General features: G+C 42.7%; 1 protein-coding gene across 17 annotated transcripts in view; it reads left to right on the top strand.

The window, feature by feature from the left end:
• The window catches only part of ATXN2 (ataxin 2), a 735162-nt gene that overhangs the window by 266937 nt on the left and 447312 nt on the right, over window positions 1–20913 (top strand). For all 17 annotated transcript variants that reach the window (XR_004540365.1, XM_033955181.1, XM_033955177.1 and 14 more), the window contains 2 exons: window positions 3382–3532; window positions 10436–10587. Coding sequence is in view for 16 of the 17 variants with exons in the window: in XM_033955181.1 (XP_033811072.1) it covers window positions 3382–3532; window positions 10436–10587 (303 nt within the window). In the remaining variant the exon portion in view is untranslated. The remainder of the gene's footprint in view (window positions 1–3381; window positions 3533–10435; window positions 10588–20913) is intronic.

Raw genomic sequence — 20913 nt, 5'->3', positions numbered from 1 at the left:
CCGGTTTTGAAATTCTTATGTTCTTGGGTCTGTTTGCCACTCGCTCGGGTGGGGGTGGGGGGAAACTCTTGGGATCCCCTGAGTTGGATGGTCATGGCTTCAGATATGAACCTTCAGGACTGGTGAGCTCGCTGCCTAGAGAGGCTTTCACATGGAGTTGGTCACAAGTGGAGGTGTTTCGGTCCATTTGTCATCTGCAAGCAAGGGCCATTTGCTTAACACTGCTACAGTTCCTTTGCATAACACCGCCATCCCCCCCCCCCAAAAAAAATCGCGAATATGTGAAATCGCGAGTGTCGAAACCGCGAATGGGGAGGAGGAAGTGTAGATTTGAGTAGTTTTAAAATGATTTCAGGGATTCTTAACTAAAAGATCCTGTCAAGTTTATTTTAAAGATAAGTTTTCTCTTCGTTGGGAAAATTCTTGCGGTATTCCTCAGGGTTCCCCTTTATCTCCCACGTTGTTTAATATTTATCTTGCTTCATTGGGGAACTTACTGCATAGTTTAAAAGTGAAATTTTATATCTATGCGGATGATATTACCTTAGTTGTTCCCTTTACCAATCTGACTCCTGAGATTATTAACCATCTGTCCTCTATTTTACACCAGATTGAACTGTGGATGTCCAATTTCAAATTGAAAATTAGTTCTGAAAAAACTAAGTTTTTTCTGGCCACCCCTAATGACAAAATTAAAGATGCATCTTTTCCTATAGCCGATTCTATAAAAATTTTGGGTGTGACATTGGACCGACATCTTACCTTAGATATAAGCACACGGACCATTTAGTTAAAAAATGTTTCTCGGTTTTATGGAAACTTTGGACCATTAAAAAATATTTTGATGCATTCTCATTCCGTTTGCAAGTTCAATCTTCCATATTGAGCATGCTTGATTATTGTAATATCATCTGCTTGGGAACTTATAAGAAAACTTTTAAAAGACTTCAGATCATTCAGAATTCAGCAGTTCGGCTGATTTATGGTTTGAAAAAATGGGAACACATTAGCTCCTATTTCAAAAAATTATATTGATTGCCGATGGAGGCAAGAGTTCTTTTTAAATTTGCTTGTATTTGTTTTAAATCACTATTTGGTATGGCACCTGAGTACCTGGTCTCACATTTTTCCCTGGACTGTTCCAAAAGACCTATATGTCTAATCCATCTGTTTACTTACCCGACAGTAAAAATCTGTCAATATAAAAGATTCTTGGATAGAACTCTTGCCCTTCAAGCAGGCACAATGAATAACTGGTTGGCCAACTTTTTTAAACCTGCTTCTTCTTATTATACATTTATAAAATTGGTAAAAACGTAGCTGTTTGATCGATTTATATCATAAAGTTTTATCAGTTTTAACTTCATTCTTCTCTCTTAATGTATTTCTGTTTAATTTCATTTTTATTTATTGTATTTTTTACTGATTGTCCAGTACTTCTTGTTATAAACTGCCTTGAACTATTATGGCTTTGGCGGTATATAAGAATAAATTATTATTATTATTATTTTAAAGTCATCTGCCTTGACCTCTTTGAAAACCCCACTGAATCCTCTATAATAAAACTCTAAGCGCGCATGCGCACTTAGGAGGCTGTGATCCCTGCCGCTGTGATGTGTGCCTCTGTGCCGAATTCGATTGGAGACATGTGGGGCGGCTTGTGATGTTTTGTGACCCATGGAGCGGCTTGAGCGGCGGTGGCAGTTTGACTCCTGCGCTGTCGCTCCCGGGACGCTTCTTCTCACCCCCGGACCAGCAAATGCAGCAGCCACGGGGCATTTGCTAGGCCGGCCCACTTCGATAATGCAAGGTGGGCCGGCCTAGCAAAAGCCCTGAGGCTGCCCGGGCTAGCGGATGCTGGACAGGGGGAACAGGGAAAGGAGAAGGCCTACTGCTGGACAAGGGGGATCAGGTAAGAGGTGCTGCTGGACAGGGGGGAGGTAAAAGGAAAGGAGAAGGCCTACTGCTGGACAGGGGGAGCAGGCAAGAGGTGCTGCTGGACAGGGGGGAGGTAAAAGGAAGGGAGAAGGCCTACTGCTGGACTGGAGGAGCAGGCAAGAGGTACTGCTGGACAGGGAGGAGGTAAAAGGAAGGGGAAGGGGTGCTGCTGGACAGGGGGCACAGGGAAGGGGGTGCTGCTGGACAGGGGGGGGAGGTAAAAGGAAGGGAGAAGGCCTACTGCTGGACTGGGGGAGCAGGCAAGAGGTACTGCTGAACAGGGAGGAGGTAAAAGGACGGGATAAGGGGTGCTGCTGGACAGGGGGAGCAGGGAAGGGGTGCTTCTGGACAGGGGGGAGGTAAAAGGAAGGGAGAAGGCCTACTGCTGGACTGGGGGGAGCAGGGAAGAGGTAAAAGGAAGGGAGAAGGCCTACCGCTGGACAGGGGGGAGCAGGGAAGAGGTGCTGCTGGACAGATATTGATGGACAGGGGGGGGAGCAGGGAAGAGGTGCTGCTGGACAGGAGGGAGGTAAAACGAAGCGAGAAGGGGTGCTGCTGGACAGGGGGAGCAGGGAAGGGGTGCTACTGGACATGGGGGAGGTAAAAGGAAGGGAGAATGGCTACTGCTGGACAGGGGGAGCAGGAAAGGGGTAGTGGTGGTGATGGACAGGAGGGAAAGACAGAAAGAAAGAAAGACATACACATCTATTCTAGCACCTGTTAGTGTAGGGCTTAAAGACTAGTATAAATATGTTAATTAACATTTTCTCTGCGTACATTTTGCTTTGTTTTTATTAAAAAAATTTTATTGTTGGTAGATCATTTTGACTTGGTCATTTTAAAAGTAGCTCACAAGCCCAAAAAGTGTGGGCACCCCTGTCCTATATCATTTGCTCTGTAGGCTCATTCTCCTTAGGTCCAAGCAACTTCAGAAACATGAGTAGTCGCACGTGCTAAACGTTAACGAGGCCATAGACTGTGATGGACGCATTAGTATTTAGCGTGTGCTAAAATGGCAAGCGCACCTTAGTAAAAAGACCCCTAAATTTTCAGTACTGTAAATATCTGGTTGACATTTTAAAAAAAATACATTTTTATGAGTTGACAACCCTAGAAACATGTCAGACCCATGACGATGAGAAACATGTTATATGAAGTGAACTGAAGTAAAGGTGAATTATAAAAAAATGTCCATTATGTCAAGGATACTCAATAAAATTAAGTCGAGGGTATCAAGGATTTCACACAAAAAAAGCATATTCTCAATTAAATGATCTTGAGGTACAGCAGAGCTTTCTTTTGACATGCTGAGGTAATGCAGGGATCACCAACATTACTTTCATCCTACTGTATATAAAATGAGGTATCTTATTAATGAAGAACAAGAAATGTACAAGTCAGTGAAAAGAAAGAACAATAAGTGTGTGTTAATTTGACTTTTAGTGTGATTTGGTGCTTGATGCTACTCATAGAAAAACTGCAGAATCCAGTCTGGGGCCAAAGCGGGAAGACATAGTAGAGAGCATTTTGTTCAAGTCTTCAGATTTTGTTATGGCACATTTTAAAGATTTGGACATCAATTATGCAAGAAGAGGTATGTTTTGTTTACTGTAAATATTTCAGTACAAGTACCTTAAATGTGCATAGAAAATCAACAGATTTGTTTTTTTGTAAGCTAACAGAATCAAAAGAAAACTTATGGGCATATTTGTTTCTGAACTGGTAAAGATGGATATTATATAATTTTTTTGAAAAATATTAAATTGTTTTTGCATTTCCAGTTTGGAGGTCAATATCAATTTTTGAATTGAGCCGGAAGTGAGACACTGCTTGCATTTGCTATAGAAAGCAATGCTCACTTCTGGCTCACCACACAATTGTTTCCCATGTATTCACTTTTATAGGACCCCTGAAGAAGACTTTTTGTTGAAACGCGGACTGTGTTGGGTCCTGTATCCCTAGCGGACTAGGTCCTTTAAGGCTTTTATGTGGATGATTTATTTTTATGTGGATGAAATTATTTTATGTGGATGATTTCAGTGTACCTTTGGAACATTGACACTTTCAAATAAAGTCCATTTAGGAACATCAAAACTCCACAGAGGTTTTTTTTGGTTTTCTCTGGATTTTCTTCTTGTGGATATTTTGGGGTCAATTACTTTTGTTTTTTTCTTGTGGGCCATATGGCATCTATGGTCCATGTGACTCCTCTGGTGAGGCTCCATCTCAGAACACCTCAATGGACTCTAGCCTCACAGTGGTCCCAATTGACAAATCCTCTCTCACAACACATTTCTGTGACATCGTCTCTTCAACAGTTGCTGCAGTGGTGGATGATTTCATCCAATCTCTCCAGAAGTCTGCTTTTTCACATGCCTCCTCATCAAAAGGTTTTAAAACACGGATGCATCTGGATGGTCTACAGACTCAAGGCCATTGGTCTGCCAAAGAGTGGAAGGTCCATATCAATATTCTAGAACTCAAAGCAATTTACTACGCTCTCAAAGCTTTTCAGCATCTCAAAGACAATCAAGTCCTCTTGCTTTGCCCAGACAATCAAGTAGCAATGTAGTACATAAACAAGCAAGGAGGCATGAGATCTTTCCTCCTTTGTCAGGAAGTTCAAAAGATTTGGCAGTGGGCAACTGTTTGGAACATCTACCTCAGAGCAGTCTACATTCAAGGGGAACAGAATTGCTTAGCGGACAAGCTCAGCATAATTCTTCAACCTCACGAATGGATGCTCAACTCTGCAGCTCTCCATCCCATCTTTGCACAGTGGGGCATTCCTTAAGTGGACTTGTTTGCATCTCCCCACAACCACAAGCTGCCCCAGTTCTGCTCCAGACTTTGCTCACCTCACCATCTGGAGGCAGATGCATGTCTGCTGGATTGGACACACAAGTTTCTCTGCACATTTCCACCTACTCCTCTCATTCTCAAGATCCAATTCAAAGTCAAGCAGAAGTTAGCCACCATGATTCTCATAACTCCTCGGTGGCCCAGGCAACTTTGGTTCTTCCTTCTACTTCAGCTCAGTGCCAGAGAGCCAGTGCCTCTGCCAATATTTCCATCTCTTCTTACGCAGAGTCAAGGTGCACTTCTGCATCCCAATCTGCAGTCTCTACACCTGACAGCTTGGTATCTCTCGGGCTGAATCCAGCTGAACTTCGCCTCTCTAAGCCAGTGAGACTAATCCTCAAAACCTTCAGGAAACCAGCCACTCAACAATGTTATCGGCAAATGTGGACTCGTTTCTCCTGGTGTCTTCTTCATCATCATGATCCACAATCTATTTCGGTTTCACTGGTCCTGGATTACCTTCTTCATTTGTCTGATTCAGGACTCAAGTCCATCTCAGCGCTATTGCAGCTTTTCACCAACCAGTGGAGGGTAAATCTCTTACTGCTCATCCTTTGGTCTCCAGATTTATGAAAGGACTGTTTAATGTGAAACCACCTCTCAAACCTCCTCCAATCACTGCACAACAAAGTTTTTGCTTCCTGAACACTGCTGGGTGTTTCTTATAGAATTTTGGGTGCTGATCATGAATATTACATCAAAAATTACCCATCACGTACCATTTCAGAGAAATCTTCAATTTTGTCGTGATTTTTTCTTATATTTGGATGCAAACAATTTTTTCTCCCATAAGTGTCTTATCAACAACGGTTTGTGCCGCCTGGGTATGTCCATGCATAAAATCTAGCCAGGTTGGAAGCTGTTTTATGGAAGATGACATCCTGGGCATGTCTGGGCAGGTCTGAACGAGCTTGCGCTGTCTCACCATGCTATAATGGTGGCTTCCATACACCGATCCTGCTCATTTGGTTAATATAGATAGTCCGTGTGTGTATATAGTATCAGTATAGTAAAGTATAGTAGTATAGTAGCTGTAGCAATATAACAGTAAGTAAGCTTGATGCTATAGACGTTTTGGTGTCGGGCAATATGTCTCGTCGGTGTCGTAACAGCCGCGACACATTCTGCTATATCTGTGGGGAATATACACTTACGCCTCAGAGACGTTCGATGACTGCCCTTGTAAAGAAAGCCTATCATCTGTATTTTGGCTGCAAAATAGGTGATCAAGACAAGCAATGGGCGCCTCACATTTGCTGTGCGACATGTGCTGTTAGTCTGAGAGCCTGGCTCAGAGGTACTCGAAAGACGATGCCATTTGCTGTTCCGATGATATGGCGAGAACAGAAAGACCATGTGACGGACTGTTATTTCTGTTTGACTAATGTGTCTGGTTTCTCTGCCAAAAACAAGAAGTCAATTGAATATCCTAATCTGCCTTCAGCAATGAGACCCATGCCACATGATGACAGTCTTCCAGTTCCGAAACCACCAGAGGATTGGACCTTAGACGAACCAGATGAAGAAACTGCAGTGCAGGGTTCTAACAGTGACATTGACCCGGATTTTGAACCATCCTCATCAGGCGATCCACATCTGATAACACAGTCCGAATTGAACGATTTGGTCAGAGATTTGGGTCTGTCAAAAGCAAAAGCTGAGCTGCTAGGTTCGAGACTGCAGGAATGGTGTTTGCTATCACCAGGTATGAAAATTTCTGTGTTTCGAGACCGGCATCATGATATAACCAAATTTTTTGCACAAGTCGACAGTCTCTGTTTCTGTTGTGACATTGAAGGATTGTTCTCGGTCTTTGGTTGTGATCACAACCCGGAAGAGTGGCGTCTTTTCATTGATTCGTCAATGTTAAGCCTGAAAGCTGTTCTGTTGCACAATAGCAACGTTTATCCTTCAGTACCTGTTGGCTATGCAGCACATATGAAAGAAACATATGAGAATATGGAAATGTTACTAAAGTATGTCCAGTATACCAGGTATAACTGGAATATCTGTGGAGACCTCAAAGTCGTTGCTCTGTTACTAGGACTGCAGCTTGGCTATACAAAGTACTGCTGTTTCATCTGCGAATGGGACAGCCGAGACAGAGAGTCGCACTATTCTAGAAAGAACTGGCCACTCCGTAAAAAGTTAGTTCCAGGACAGAAAAATGTAGCACATGAATCGCTTGTTGACCCGACAAAGATATTTTTGCCTCCTCTTCACATTAAACTGGGACTCATGAAGAATTTTGTGAAAGCAATGAACAAGGAAGGGGAAGGTTTTCGTTATTTAAGACAGATGTTCCCAAGAATAACTGATGCCAAGATCAAAGAGGGTATTTTTGTTGGCCCCCAGATCAGACATGTTATGAGTGACAAGCGATTTGAAGATCTGTTAGTTGGGCCGGAAAAAATTGGCTGGAAAGCGTTGAAAGACGTTGTTGACAATTTTCTGGGCAATTACAGAGCCCCAAACTACATTCAGCTGGTAGACAAACTTCTCAAAGCATACAAGAGAATGAAGTGCAATATGTCACTCAAGATTCATTTCCTCCATTCACACTTGGACTTCTTCCCCGCAAATCTCGGTGCTGTGAGTGACGAGCACGGTGAAAGGTTTCATCAAGACATAGCTACGATGGAGAAACGATACCAGGGCAATTGGAATCCGTCAATGCTTGCCGACTATTGTTGGATGCTACAACGTGATGCACCAGACACTGAATATAAAAGAAACTCGGGAGCAAAACACTTTTAATTCTGTTTCATTTAGTCGCTTGTGCGAAACGTAAACTTGACTATATATTTTATTGTCAGTAAACATAAAAATGTCTATTTCTCATAGTTCTTACGTGATGCAGTAAAACCAAAACCATATTTGAGCATACCAAGTTGGTACCTGTCATAATCACCAAAAACTTTTCAGGAATCAAGACTTAACCAAAAAATTGTTGTGCAGTGTAGTCTGGGACCTTAATGTAGTTCTTGCTAAATTGATGAAGCCTCCACCTTTGATGAAGCCTCCATTTGAACCAATGTCTACAAGGAAGTGAACTTCATGACAAATTGGTCCTTCACACACAACCAAAGTTTCTGCTGAAAGTTGTCACTGAATTTCATCTCAATCAGTCCATTGTGCTTCCAGTATTATTTCCTAAGCCTATTCTCACTCAGGAAAAGCAGCTCTTCTGGATTGCAAGTGAGCTTTGGCCTACTATCTTGACAGAACAAAGCCGCATAGATCATCTCCTCAACTTTTCATCTCCTATGATCCTAACAAGTTGGGGCATCCTATTTTCAATAGAACAATTTCCAACTGGTTAGCTTCCTGTATATTCTGTAATGCTCAGGCTAGATTGCAACTGGAGAGTTGGGTCACAGCCCATAAAGTTAGAGCTATGGGAGCTTCAGTAGCGTTCCTTAGATCTACTCCTATTGAGGAAATATGCAATGCTGCCACCTGGGTCTCGGTTCACACATTCACCTCACATTTGTCTGGCATCTTTTTCCAGACGGGATGGGCACTTTGACCAGTCAGTATTACAAAATTTATTTTCCTAAAGGCCAACACTCCCACCATCTCATTTTGGTTAGCTTGGGTGTCACCCACATGTTAGAATATGCTGCCTGCTTGTCCTGGGATAAAGCAAAGTTACTTACCATAACAGGTGTTATCCAGGGACAGCAGGCAGATATTCTCACAACCCACCCACCTCCCGTGGTTGGCTTCTTAGCTGGCTTACTAAACTGAGGGGTCGCATGCCTACGTTGGGCAAGAAGACACTCACTCATGCGGGCTATCGTGAACTTTCTGAAAGTCTTAAAGTGGCTATTCACTTTTAATGTGTCCGTACCGGGGCTCCGTCGGTGACGTCACCCACATGTGAGAATATCTGCCTGCTGTCCCTGGATAACACCTGTTACGGTAAGTAACTGTGCTTTCCAGACATTGCTCCCTTTTCCCATCCGTGTAGAGGTATTCAGTGATTTAGTTACCTGAGGGCTTATACTCACCCGGAAGCTTTGATCACCCTGCCCCATCACTTCAAGTTTAAAGTCCTCTTCAATAGATTAGCCAGCCTGCTGGCGAAGACACTTTTTCCCTTCTTTGATAGATGCACACCATCCCTGCTCAGCAGCCCTTTGAGGATCATCCCATGGTCCAGGAAGCCAAAACACTCTCGACGACACCATCCACGTAGCCACACATTCATCTCAAGGATGTGAGGTTCTCTGCCATGGCCTTTACCCTCACAGGGAGGATGGACGAGAATACCACCTGCGCACTTGACTGCTTCACCTTCTCTCCCAGAGCCACAAAGTCCCTTTTGACACGTTCGCAGGGGTGCCTGGCAGTATCGTTAGTGCCAGTGTGGATGAGCAGCATCGGATAGTAGTCATCAGGCTTGATGAGTCAAGGCAAGCTCTCCGTAACATCTTGGATTTTGGCACCAGGCAGACAGCATATCTCTTGTGACATCATGTCTAGTCTGCAGATGGATGCTTCTGTACCCCTCAGAAGGGAAACGCTAACTACCACTACCTTACGCCTCCTAGTGGTCATGGATGCAGTAATTTTTGGGATTTCAGGTTTTAGTCCTTCTCTCCTTGGGATACTCTCATGTCCTCCACTTCCACGGATGGGCAGACTGGATGGGCCATTTGGCCTTTATCAGCCATCATGTTTCTAAGTTGGATGAGTATGAAAAAAAAGCACAAGAGTTTATTAAGAGTAACACCTGTTTTTATAGTACCTTGAAATTTCATATGCGATAGTGCTAGTTACATACAGCAGGTTGGAGTCCTGGATACTCCTAAGTTATGTGTTCATGTTGATTGTTATTCTTTTTGCATGGGTTAAAGAGCAGAATAGAAATGTGTGTTGTCTCTGGGGAAGTTCCCCAGGTCCTTCCTTTTTTCTTCTATTTCTGTGGAGTTTGACTGCTTTGGTACTAACTGAAGAGGGAAAGAGTTGAAAATATGAGTGACACCCTTCTGCAAAGTTTGGGACTAAAGGAGGACAACAGCTTCAGTACAGAATCCTATGTCTTAGTAAGAAGATTACTGAGGTATGAACCTAATTTTCCATTAATATGTAGAAATACTGTCATAATGATATGTAAAACATGCAAATATTCACTTTGGTTTGAACATTTCTGATATTACTAATTTCCTTCTGTCACTTATTTAGGCTTGAATATATTGGTAAATTTGAAGTATTATTTCTAGATTGGTGCTTATCAATCTTTTTGTGGTCCTGACCCCATAATTGAAGCCAAATAAAACTGACTCTTTGGAGGTGCAGAATAATGATGCATCTATGGAGAGCCCACTCAGATTGGAACCCCAAATATGAGTTTTATGACTCAGTTTGGAGTCCCAACCCAGTTTGGAAAACTCTGCTCTAGATGATAGTTGTTCACAATAGTTTAATGTTTCTATTAAATTTGTAGATGTCTGTATTCTGATGTCCCTAATTTAGATGTGATTTTCTTATGAGTGTAGTTGTTAGGTACATCTTAGCATTTTGTGACTGCTTGGTATTGAATATTTAGTGTTTTTTCCCTTTTCATATACAAAAATATTTTTCTGCATAATTTGGCATATTTGATGTAACCCACTGACCACTTTTGCAGATGCTTTTACAGATTCTGCTATTAGTTCTAAAGTAAATGGTGAACACAAAGAGAAGGATTTGGAGCCTTGGGATGGAGGTGAGGGCATCACAACCTCCACTGGCACCTCCACTGGTACCACTGAAGAGCTGGAAGCTTTAGAAACAGATGTGGTAAGTATTATTATTTTTGTGTGTTTTTTATTCCAGGAAATCATACAAATTTACTATTTTTTTTAAATTTGGGTGTTTGGTTGGTTGTGGAGGAAAAGAAAAGTCTTGTTTACTTTCATTATTGTTTGTATCTATTTTTGATAAAGTTTTCAGGGTCTATTTATAAATGTATCTTGAATTGACATGACACTTTTCACTGAAACATGAAAGCGGTTTACAAACAATAATAAAAGCAACGGAGATAAAAAAAACCCCCAGACATTCCTATAGTTAACAGTAAGAAAGGAGATGTGGTAGCACAACAAAGTAACACCAAGAATTTGTGTAGTTGGCCACTAGAAACAAAAAAGAAAGCAAAAATCTGATAAACTCCTGTGGCAAGGAAGCAAATTTTATTTGGACTCAACATGGCCTGTGTTTTGACAGATTGCATGTGTGTCAGGGGTCTAAAACATCTTGAGAGTTACATTGGTGTCCATTTGCCTACCAGATATGATGTCAAGGGAGGTATGTTGTCTGCCTGATACAAAGATTTGAGATATAGCAGAATGTTTGCCAAGACTCATCAAACCTAAGGACCAGGAGTGGTCGATCCCTGTGGAGGCATTTGGAAATATTTAAGTGGTATATAAATACCTAAAATAATAATAATAATAATTATCCTATACTTCACATCCATGTTTGGCACAAAAGATACTGCTAGGTTTCACACTGAATGTACCAAAAGTGACTTCATGGCTTGGGGACAGAGGGTGAAGCAGTTGGGTGCACAGGTGGTGTTTTCAGCAATCTTTCCTATTGTGGGTAAAAGACAAATGAGGGAACTCGCATCCTAGAGCTGAATGCGTGGCTGCGTGTATAGTGTCAACATGAGCACTTCTGTTTCCTACACCATGGGATGATTTTCCAAGAGCTGCTGAGCAGAGATGGTGTCCATTTATCAAAGAAGGGACAAAGTGTTTTTAGTAATAGAAAGGCTAATGTACTGAAGCTCTAGGGCAGGGGTGTCAAAGTCGGTCCTCGAGGGCCGGAATCCAGTCGGGTTTTCTGGATTTCCCCAATGAATATGCATTGAAAGCAGTGCATGCAAATAGATCTCATGCAGATTCATTGGGGAAATCCTGAAAACCCGATTGGATTCTGGCCCTCGAGGACCGACTTTGACACCTGTGCTCTAGGGCTTTAAACTAAATTTGCTTTGGATGGATGAAATATGACCCTAGGTCATTAATAACTCTCAGGAATGTAAGTCATCAAATACCGTTATTGAAATGAGGTAAAATCGTGATAGCTGGAAAGGTTTCTATACCTATGACCATAATATGGATAATAATTTTCCAGATCTAATTTTCCAGCTCTAATGGTAGAAGCTGATTTGGATTTAGTGGCGGTCATGGAGATGTGGTTCACAGAGAACCATGATTGAGATATAGTTATACTTGGCCTATATTCAGGAGCAACAGGGTAAGTAATAAGTGTAGAAGAGTGGCATTGTATGTTAAGAATAGTATTAAAGTGACAGAATTGCAGAACATATGGTGTAAAGAAGAAACACACTGTGTTAATCTGGAAAGAGGGAATGGAAAATATATTTACATTGGTGTGATATACAGGCCTCCTTCACAATCAGAAGAAATGGACAAAGATTTAATTGAAAACATTCACAAGATAGCCATGAAACCTGGCTTATTGCTAATGATGATTCTGTCATTAATGATTTTCTTCCGGTGCACTATAAAATTGTTCCTCTTGGTCAAAAGGACAAAAGAGGTGACGGTATTGCCATTATATTACAAGAGAATTTTAATTTTAAAGTACAGGACTCACTGACCAAACAAAATCTGGAAATTATCTCCTGTACCCTCAGTAGAATAGACTTACAAGACTGCATCTTGTTTTATATGCCGCCAGAATCATAGACCCAAGTTAAGGAGCATTTTTATGAATTTGTTTTTAATAATTCACTTACCACTCCACAGTGTTTATTATTGGGAGATATTAATTTACATTTGGCGGTTGAATCGGATCAAAATGTTGCTAATCTTATGACATTTTTATCTTCTTTGGATTTTTCTTTTCCACAATCATCACAAACTCATGTAGGAGGTCATCAATTGGACTTAGTATCATTAGCGACCAAGTCAGGGTCCATTCCTTTAATTTTGTTAAAAGAGGACAGATGGCTGCTAATACTTTGGTCAGACCATTTTATTTATTATTTTTCTTTGGTGTGAACTAAGAAATTGAATGTCATACCTAAGTCGCAAAAATCAGAAATTTCTGTCAGAAAACCACCTAATGCAACTGAATTTTGGCAGAGGGCTGAATTATTACCAGATGGCAATATTCATTCTTGTACAATCCCTCTGGAGCCTGAACCAGCGGGTAATGCATCTGTCAGTTTCGGTTAGTGGCCCCCCCAATGTATGGTGGTAGGGGTTAAGTGAAATGCGTACTGACAAACACTGGTCCCAGGTTCAGTTCCCTCACAGATGACTCACCAGGAAGTAGAATAATAGACACAACCAGAGGTGATTGCATAAAGAATATATTATAGAAATAGGCTTACAGAAAAGTAATATTCATAAGCATTACAATTAAGCATTACAATTAAATAGAGAGCAGAGCAGTTTCCCTGCCATACAGTGTCCAGAAGGAAGCGTGAAGTTTCAGGGAAAGGCAGAGAGGGAGAGACAAGGGAGATGGTCTAAGCTTCGTTGTTCCATAGATAAAGAGAAGGATAGACAGAGAGAGGGAGAGCCAAGACTCCTCTCCTGATAGCTTGATAGAAAAAGAGAGCGATAGCTTGATAGAAAAAGAGAGCTACCTGTGTGTTGCAGAGAGGAGGCTTTTATACCTTGGAATCTTATTCTGAATAGAGAAAATATTGTATCTCCCAGTATCTTTCTGTTTAGAATTTATAAACTGTTTGAGACAATGGTTAATTTAATTAACAAAGGAGGGTGAGAAACCTGATGGGATTAAGTCTCTGGCTTGATCTGTGCACCATTGTCCTAAGCACCCTCTTAATCAGACATTAACACCTTTTAGCTAGCCATGATTCAATCAGGGCTACTTGAAACTTAAAATATATCAATCAGGGCTACTTAAAACAGTTTCCCTGCACTAAGGGTCTATCTGCCTTCCCATGCCAGGGTCAGATTGATATAATCTCCCAGAGGCCTCTAGGCTGACACCCCCCTCCTCCTTCTTATCCCTATGATACACTTACCTTGCTCTGCCTCTGATCAGAGGCTCCCGACAGCTGCCCAGTTGCACCCATTGTAAAAGTTCCCTCTGCGGCATCTCACACCCCTCCTGACGCGACTCCCGCTGTCTTTCTTTCTGTCTGTCTCTGTTCCTGGCCCCCTTTGTCTGTTTGTCTTTCTGTATATCTCCCTGCCCGTCTTTCTTCTTTTCTATCTGTCTCCCTTCCTCCCTCTGTCTGTCTGTCTGTCCAAAGCAGCATTCCTTCCCCCTCCATTTCCTTCCCCCCACACCAGTTCCCTGTGCACCTTCCCCTGTGTATTTCTTCTTGTAGCGTTTCCTCTACCCCCTTTCCCTTCCCACAGTCGCGACTACAAACGCGGGCCCGAGTCCTTTGTGGCCCCCCCCCTTCCTTTCCCTTCCCTTCCCGTCCCGCGGGCCCGACTGGCGATTTAAGCAGCATGTCAGCAGTCTTCACACGCTGCTTCGGGTCCTTCTACTGCCCTGATTTACTCTGGCACGTCCGGAGCAAATCAGGGCAGTAGAAAGGCCCGAATCAGCGTGTGAAGACTGCTGACACGCTGCTTAAATTGCCAGTCGGGCCCGCAGTAAGGGAAGAGGGGGGGGGCGCTAAATGACTCGGGTCCCGGGCAGCGGAAAGTTGCAGGGCTCCTTGGTGGGGGCGCTGAGTGGCCGCGAACCCTCTCCTCCCAGACCCCCCCCCCCCCTCCCGGAGGAATGGAGATCGGCAGCTACAGCCACTGGCTTCGGCGTCTTCTATCCACTGCGGCCAACCCTAGCGGAAACAGGAAGTAGTCAGAGAGGGCGGGCCGCAGTGGACAGAAGACAGGAAAGCCAGCGTTAGCGCAGTGCAGCGCTTTTCTCTTTATTGTTAAAAGCGGGTGAGCCGGTGAGAAGGAGGAGGTGGTGGTTTTGGCAGTGAGGAACAGAGATCGTTGGTGGCGCGAGATGGAGAGCAGGTGACATAAAACCCGCGCATGCGCACTCGTGTTTCCGCGACGGGATCAGGGAACACGATTTTTTTAGTGCGCATGCGCGGCCTATCATTTTATTATATTAGATTATAAAGGGAAAAACGAAAAGCCCACTACTCAGCAAAATTTGGTACTACAAGCATTGCTGTAAAGAAATTATTTCAACTAATTAACACAGTGTTTAATGTGACTCAAAATACGCAATCCTTAGGATTACTTTTACCTACTTCAAATGATTTAGCAAATTTCTTCAGTTCCAAAGTCTTAAACCTGAGATCCTCTTGTTTACCTTGTCTGGGAAATTTTGAGTCTCATTTAAATATGAATGAAATCGAGGTCCATGCAGATTTGTATTTGTCTTCATTTGAAGACTTAGATTGAGGGGATTTTTCTAAATTATTCTGTAGATTTGCTAAATCATATTGTATATAAGATCCCTGCCCTTCAGATCTTATGACATCGGCACCTTTAAGCTTTAAATTAAAATTATTGGATTGGCTATTTGATTCTTTGAAGGTAGGAAAATTTCCACAAGAGGAGGGTAATATAATTATTGCTCCAATAATTAATAAGTGATTCCCTCTGCCGTGTCACTGATGATGTCATCAGTGATGCGGCATAAGGAATTACCAGCAGAAGGCCGCAAACTGTGAAGCAGCCTGTTTAGTGAAGCAAACTGTGAAGCAGCCTTGGGCTAGCCATGGGTTTAGTTTAGCCGCCTGGAAGGAGAAGGTTTTGTCAAGGAACCTTTTGAAATGACATAGTTTTAGGGAGGGGAAGGCGAACAGATGAATTTTGCGGGGGTTCTTATTGTTGTAATTTAGGTTGAAGTGTGGGTTGAGGTAGCTTGGGGATATACCAAATACTGTTTTGTAGCAGAGGCATGTGAACTTGAATAGGACTCTGGATTCAAATGGTAACCAGTGCAGTTTATGGTAGAAGGGGGGTGATGTGTTCCCATTTGTTTAAGCCAAATATAAGGGGGACGGCGGTGTTCTGAATCAGTTTTAGTCTCCTGGTGGTTTTCTTCATGGAGCCCAAATAGATGATGTTGCAGTAGTCCAGGATGCTGAAAATGGAGGATTGTACTAGCAGGCGAAATGAGTTGTCATCAAAGTATTTTTTTATGGTGTGGAGTTTCCAGAGCACCAAGAAGCTTTTCCTGACAGTAAGAGCAGTATGTTTCTCAAGGGATAGATGTTTGTCTAAGGTGACTCCCAGTATTTTTAAGGTTTGTTCCAGGGGGAAATCCGATCCATTCACTTGTATTGCGGTATCTTTGATTTTGTCGTTGGGGGTGGCTAGGAAGAATTTAGTTTTGTCAGAGTTTAATTTTAATCTATAGGATAGTATCCAGAGTTCTATCTGGCTGAGTAAGCTTGATAGAGAGTTAAGAAACTCTGGTGTGAAACAGGTTTGCGGGATGACTATTGTGATGTCATCTGTGTAGATGAAGAAATTGAGCTTGAAACTTTGCAGGAGGTTTCCCAAGGAGACAAGATAGACGTTAAACAGGGTGGGGGACAGGGGAGAGCCCTGGAGAACTCCCAGCTTAGGAATCTGTGGAACCAGTTGAGAACCTGGCCAGAGATGCCGATGTGTGCAAGGCAGTCCAGGAGAATAGTGTGGTCAACTAGGTCGAAAGCACTGCTCAGGTCAAGTTGCAAGATCAGTGTGCTGGAGCCCTGGCTGAAGAGTGAGTACAGGTGATCGAGTAGAGAGGCTATGATGGTTTCAGTGCTGCGGCCAGAACGAAAGCCTGATTGGTTGTCGTGTAAGATATTGAATTTTTCCAGATATGTGGTGAGTTCGGCATTTACCACCCCTTCTGCTATTTTGGTGACTAGCGGGATGCTAGCGATAGATCTGTAATTAGACGGGGCATTGGGTGGTTCTTTTGTGTTTTTTATAATTGGAGTTATCATGACGTGGCCTTGCTCTACTGGGAAATTTCCTGAGGATAGTAAAAAGTTGACCCATGCCAACACATTGGCTTTGAAGTGGATCGGGGCAGTTTTCATGACATTTGGGGGGGGCAAGTGTCCAGTCTGCAGTAGGAGTTGTTATATTTATTGTAGTATTTGCTAAAGGTTTGCCAGTCTATGGTTGTGAAATGGTTCCAGCTTAGGTCGGTTCTGGACCCTAGGTCAGATTTGGATATGTCTGTGTCATGTAGAATTGGAAAGTACCTGTGGGGATTGGCCGGGGCAGTTATTGATGATCTTAATTTTTGTATCTTGGAATTGAAGAAATCTGCTAGGGTGTTAGCAGTTAATTTGGATTCTTCCTGGATGTCAGTGAGTGTCTCTAGGTTGTAGAGGTCGTTGACCAGATTGAAAAGGTTTTTACTGTTAATTGTAATGTTTCCAATTTTTTGGGCATAGAAATTTTTACGTTTTTCCTTGGTGAGGTTTTTGTAGTTTTTTAATGTTGATCTCCAAGCAACTCTGTGCTCTTGAGTGCTAGATTTAGTCCATAGTCTTTCTGATTTTCTTAGGTCCCTCTTTAGTAGTAGTAGCTCTGAATCAAACCATCCCTCTAGATTTATATTTCAAATTCTGCGGGTTTTTATGGGGGCAATTTTGTTTAGAATGTTAGTGCTATCTTTAATCCAGGAGTGCATGATTTGATCTGTTGTTTTGTGATATTCTCATAGTGGGACCAGAATTCTATCGGGTCGATCTTACTTCTGGAATGTGAGTTTTATTATTTCTTGTTTTGTTGTTTTTGTTGGGTTTTTGCTGGCGGTCAATAATGAAGTTACATAGTCTGTGGTCAGACCATAGGGAATCTGTCCAGTTATCTTCTTTCCAATAGAATTTGGGGTTGGTTGGTTCTTTGGAGGAGAATGTCACCAGGTCTAACTGATGACCTTTTTGATTTGGGGTTTTGATTGGGGGGTGGTATGAAGTAGTCTAGTTGGGAGATAAGTAACCAAAAATCTGATGTTTCTGGCTGGTCTATTTGCTCTAGGTGAATGTTGATATCCCCACATAGTAAGTTGTAAGGGCTTGCTATTGAGTTGGTGAGTAAAAATTTAGTGAAATCCTCCTTGGCTAGGTTCCATTTTTTTAGTGGGACATAAAACAAAATAGTTATTAGAGCGGCGGTTAAGGATTTTGAAGTTAGTGAGAGTGATAGTATCTCTAAGTTGGGCGAGGATTTGGAGTTGAGTAAAGCGCAATTTAAGTGGTCTCTGAAGATTATTGCTAGTCCTCCTCCCCTTCCCCAGGTTCTGGCTAGAGATAGAATCTTGAAACCTGGGGGAAGACAGTCTTTGATGATAATATTGTTATCTGATAGAAGCCAGGTTTCTGTGAGTAGAATGAAGTCAGGGTTAATTTCATTCAGCCAATCCTTGATCAGTATGGATTTGTTCCTCATCGATCTTATGTTTAGGTCGAAATCTTGAAGGTTCTGGTGGGTGGTCTGTTCGGTTGGAAAGTAATGGGAGTAGGCTAGTTTTTTTTAGTGATCGTTGTTTTTTAGTGCGAGGCTTGGTTGAAGTGTGGGGGGCGATGGATTGGGATTGGGAGTGGGCCTGCCTCGAGGTGGTAGTATGGTTTATGGGGTGTGAATGTTGGGGATTTGTACTTAACCGCGCAGTATAAGGAGTAGTGAACTGGGATTGGTGCAGGGTATAATGAGTTGGCTGTGCAGATTCTGGTGCTGATAAGATAGAGTAGGAGCAGTAGTGCGCAGTGATGAGGGTTTGGCAGGGTCATGGCGCAGGGTTCCAGTGGGGGGGGGATTACCTAACAGTTTAGGGAGAGTGGTCAGAAGGGGTGTGGTGTGTTATGGGGAAAGATGGGTGGATTTTGGGAGTAAGCGGGTGGCGGAGAAAACAGTACTTGTCTGACAAAACCAGGCTTATCAGGCATACAAGGCTTATCAGGCTGTTAGACTTATCTGGCTATGCCGGGCTTATCAGGCTGTTAGATCTGTCTGGTTAAACAGATTCCGGCTATACAATACTTGTCTGGCTATACAATACTTGTGTTTTGGAATACTGCACAGATTATTTATAAAACTTTGTGATACTTATCCGACTGGCCTGCTGGGTTCAGTTCTGCAGTGCAGGGTGTCCAGACTGTGTCAAGTTCGGTCAGTGAGGTCTGGTACTGCCGTGGAAGTTGGTCAAAACCACTGGGGTTAGATGGTCAGAGATCAGGCCCAGGTTTTCCGCTGGAGGTGTCTGTGGGGCCTGTCTATGGGTTCTAATTCTGCTGTGGAAATTGGCCACTGCCACTGAGGTCCAAGGATCTGGGGTTTGGTTTTCAGGCTCTGAAGTAGGCAGCTGTCCAGGCCTACCTTGGTAATGAGACCTCGCACGCTATATACTGGTTTCAATAAGTATATATTTATTTAGTCAATCAGTAACAGCTTACAGGAATAAACCATTCAGCATATAGCGTAACAGAAGGTGATCTCCAGGCCTGAAGATCCTCGGATGTCTGTTCTGAACTCTTCCTTCTAAAGGTCTGTTTTTTATACATTTCTTAGTGACCAACACCACGTTGGCCTAAATCACATGATACATCCTTATTGGCTACTTTCCTATGCATTACTGCCTAACTACATTCATTTATTGGCTGGTTGACCTACGTCATGTTATATGCTCGCCCTGTTTTCCGTAAGACCTAACCTTTTCCCCGAAATGCCTGTTTCTATACCATATAAGCATTTCCGAGCATCAAACCCCCTCCCAACTGTAAATATTTCTGACACCTGCTATCAGATGATATTTCTTGAGAATTCTATCTTCTGAGAATTCTATCTTCGGACCATGGTCTGTGTTTATCTCTTCATGGTATCTGGCTGGGTGGGCCCTGGTGCCAAACCACAGCAAACCCACAGCATCAGGGCCTGTTGCTTTTTCCCTCTAGTTTCACTGATACAGTAGTTAACTGAACTTAAAAATAGGGCAATTTCCCCATCTTTGCATACTCTCTGGTAAATGGTGTGAAATATCTTTTCACAGCTAATCTACTGTTTCCATCAGCTACAGAGATGAGATACTGGTTGCAGGGGGAGAGAAAGGTTTTTGTAGAGAGAACAGTTTCTGTGAGCTTATGGTTTTTCCCTATCCCACTTCACCTGGTTTAATAATGTCAGGACTTACAGGGATCTTCCAGAACTTCCTTGCTTTACCTTCTTTCCATCTTCCTCCTTCTCTCAGCTCCTGGTCAAGAGTCTAACTGTTCCACGCAGAAGTCTCGTGCAGACGCTTCGCAAAGGCGCATGCGCCTTTTGTCGTGCGCCTTTGTCGGCACACCGAACGGCTGCACGCCATTGGTGCGGCTGTGCTAAGTATCGGGCTCTCCTGCTGGTAGGCACAGTTGTGTGCTGATACTTACATTTTTGTTCTAATAAAGACTTTTACCTCTTTTTAATTTTAACTTATGGCTGCAGAATGCAAAACTGTCAGTTAAGTCTTAAAATTTGCCATTAAATTCTCTCTACTAAAACTTCCACACTGCCCCATACTTGGTGAATATTTCTTACTTTGAGAGTGGTGGCTTTTGCCACTACTTCCTTCTCTGCCCACTGTGGAATATTTAATGGACTCGCTACCATGCATATCACTACTGCTTTCTCTGCTCACTGTGGAATATTTAATGGACTTACTACCATGTGTACCACTCCTGCCTTCTCTGCCCACTGTGAAATATTTAGTGGACTCACTACCATGTGTACCACTACTGCCTTCTCTGTTTACTGTGGAATATTTAATGGACTCACTACCATGTGTGCCATTCCTTAACAACAGCAGCAGATGAATCCAGAGACTAGTGGGATAGCACACATCTACTAGCAGGTGGAGATAGAGAAACTGATTAACTGGTGGTCCTATTGGTTGGCACTCCTCCTGTAGCTTCAGTATGCTCTATCTCTAGCTCCTGAATTCTGGCTGTGACTGGGTAAAACGTAAAAATAAATAAATAATTTTCTTCTTTTGAGAATATTTCTCTTCAGGTAGACAGAGGTGACTGGCTGAGTGATGCCAGCTTTAGGAGTTACACCTGGGCCACCCCAGGTCCCTGCTCCACCCTCCCCTCCAGTGAATTGAGTGGTTTAATTTGGGCTCTAAATTTTTCTTGTTTCCTTAAAAAAAAAAAAAAAA

The sequence above is a fragment of the Geotrypetes seraphini genome, chromosome 8 (assembly GCF_902459505.1).
Source record: "Geotrypetes seraphini chromosome 8, aGeoSer1.1, whole genome shotgun sequence".
NCBI lineage: Eukaryota > Metazoa > Chordata > Amphibia > Gymnophiona > Dermophiidae > Geotrypetes > Geotrypetes seraphini.
The sequence above is the reverse complement of the archived record's forward strand: the minus strand, read 5'-3'. Positions and strand labels throughout refer to the sequence as shown.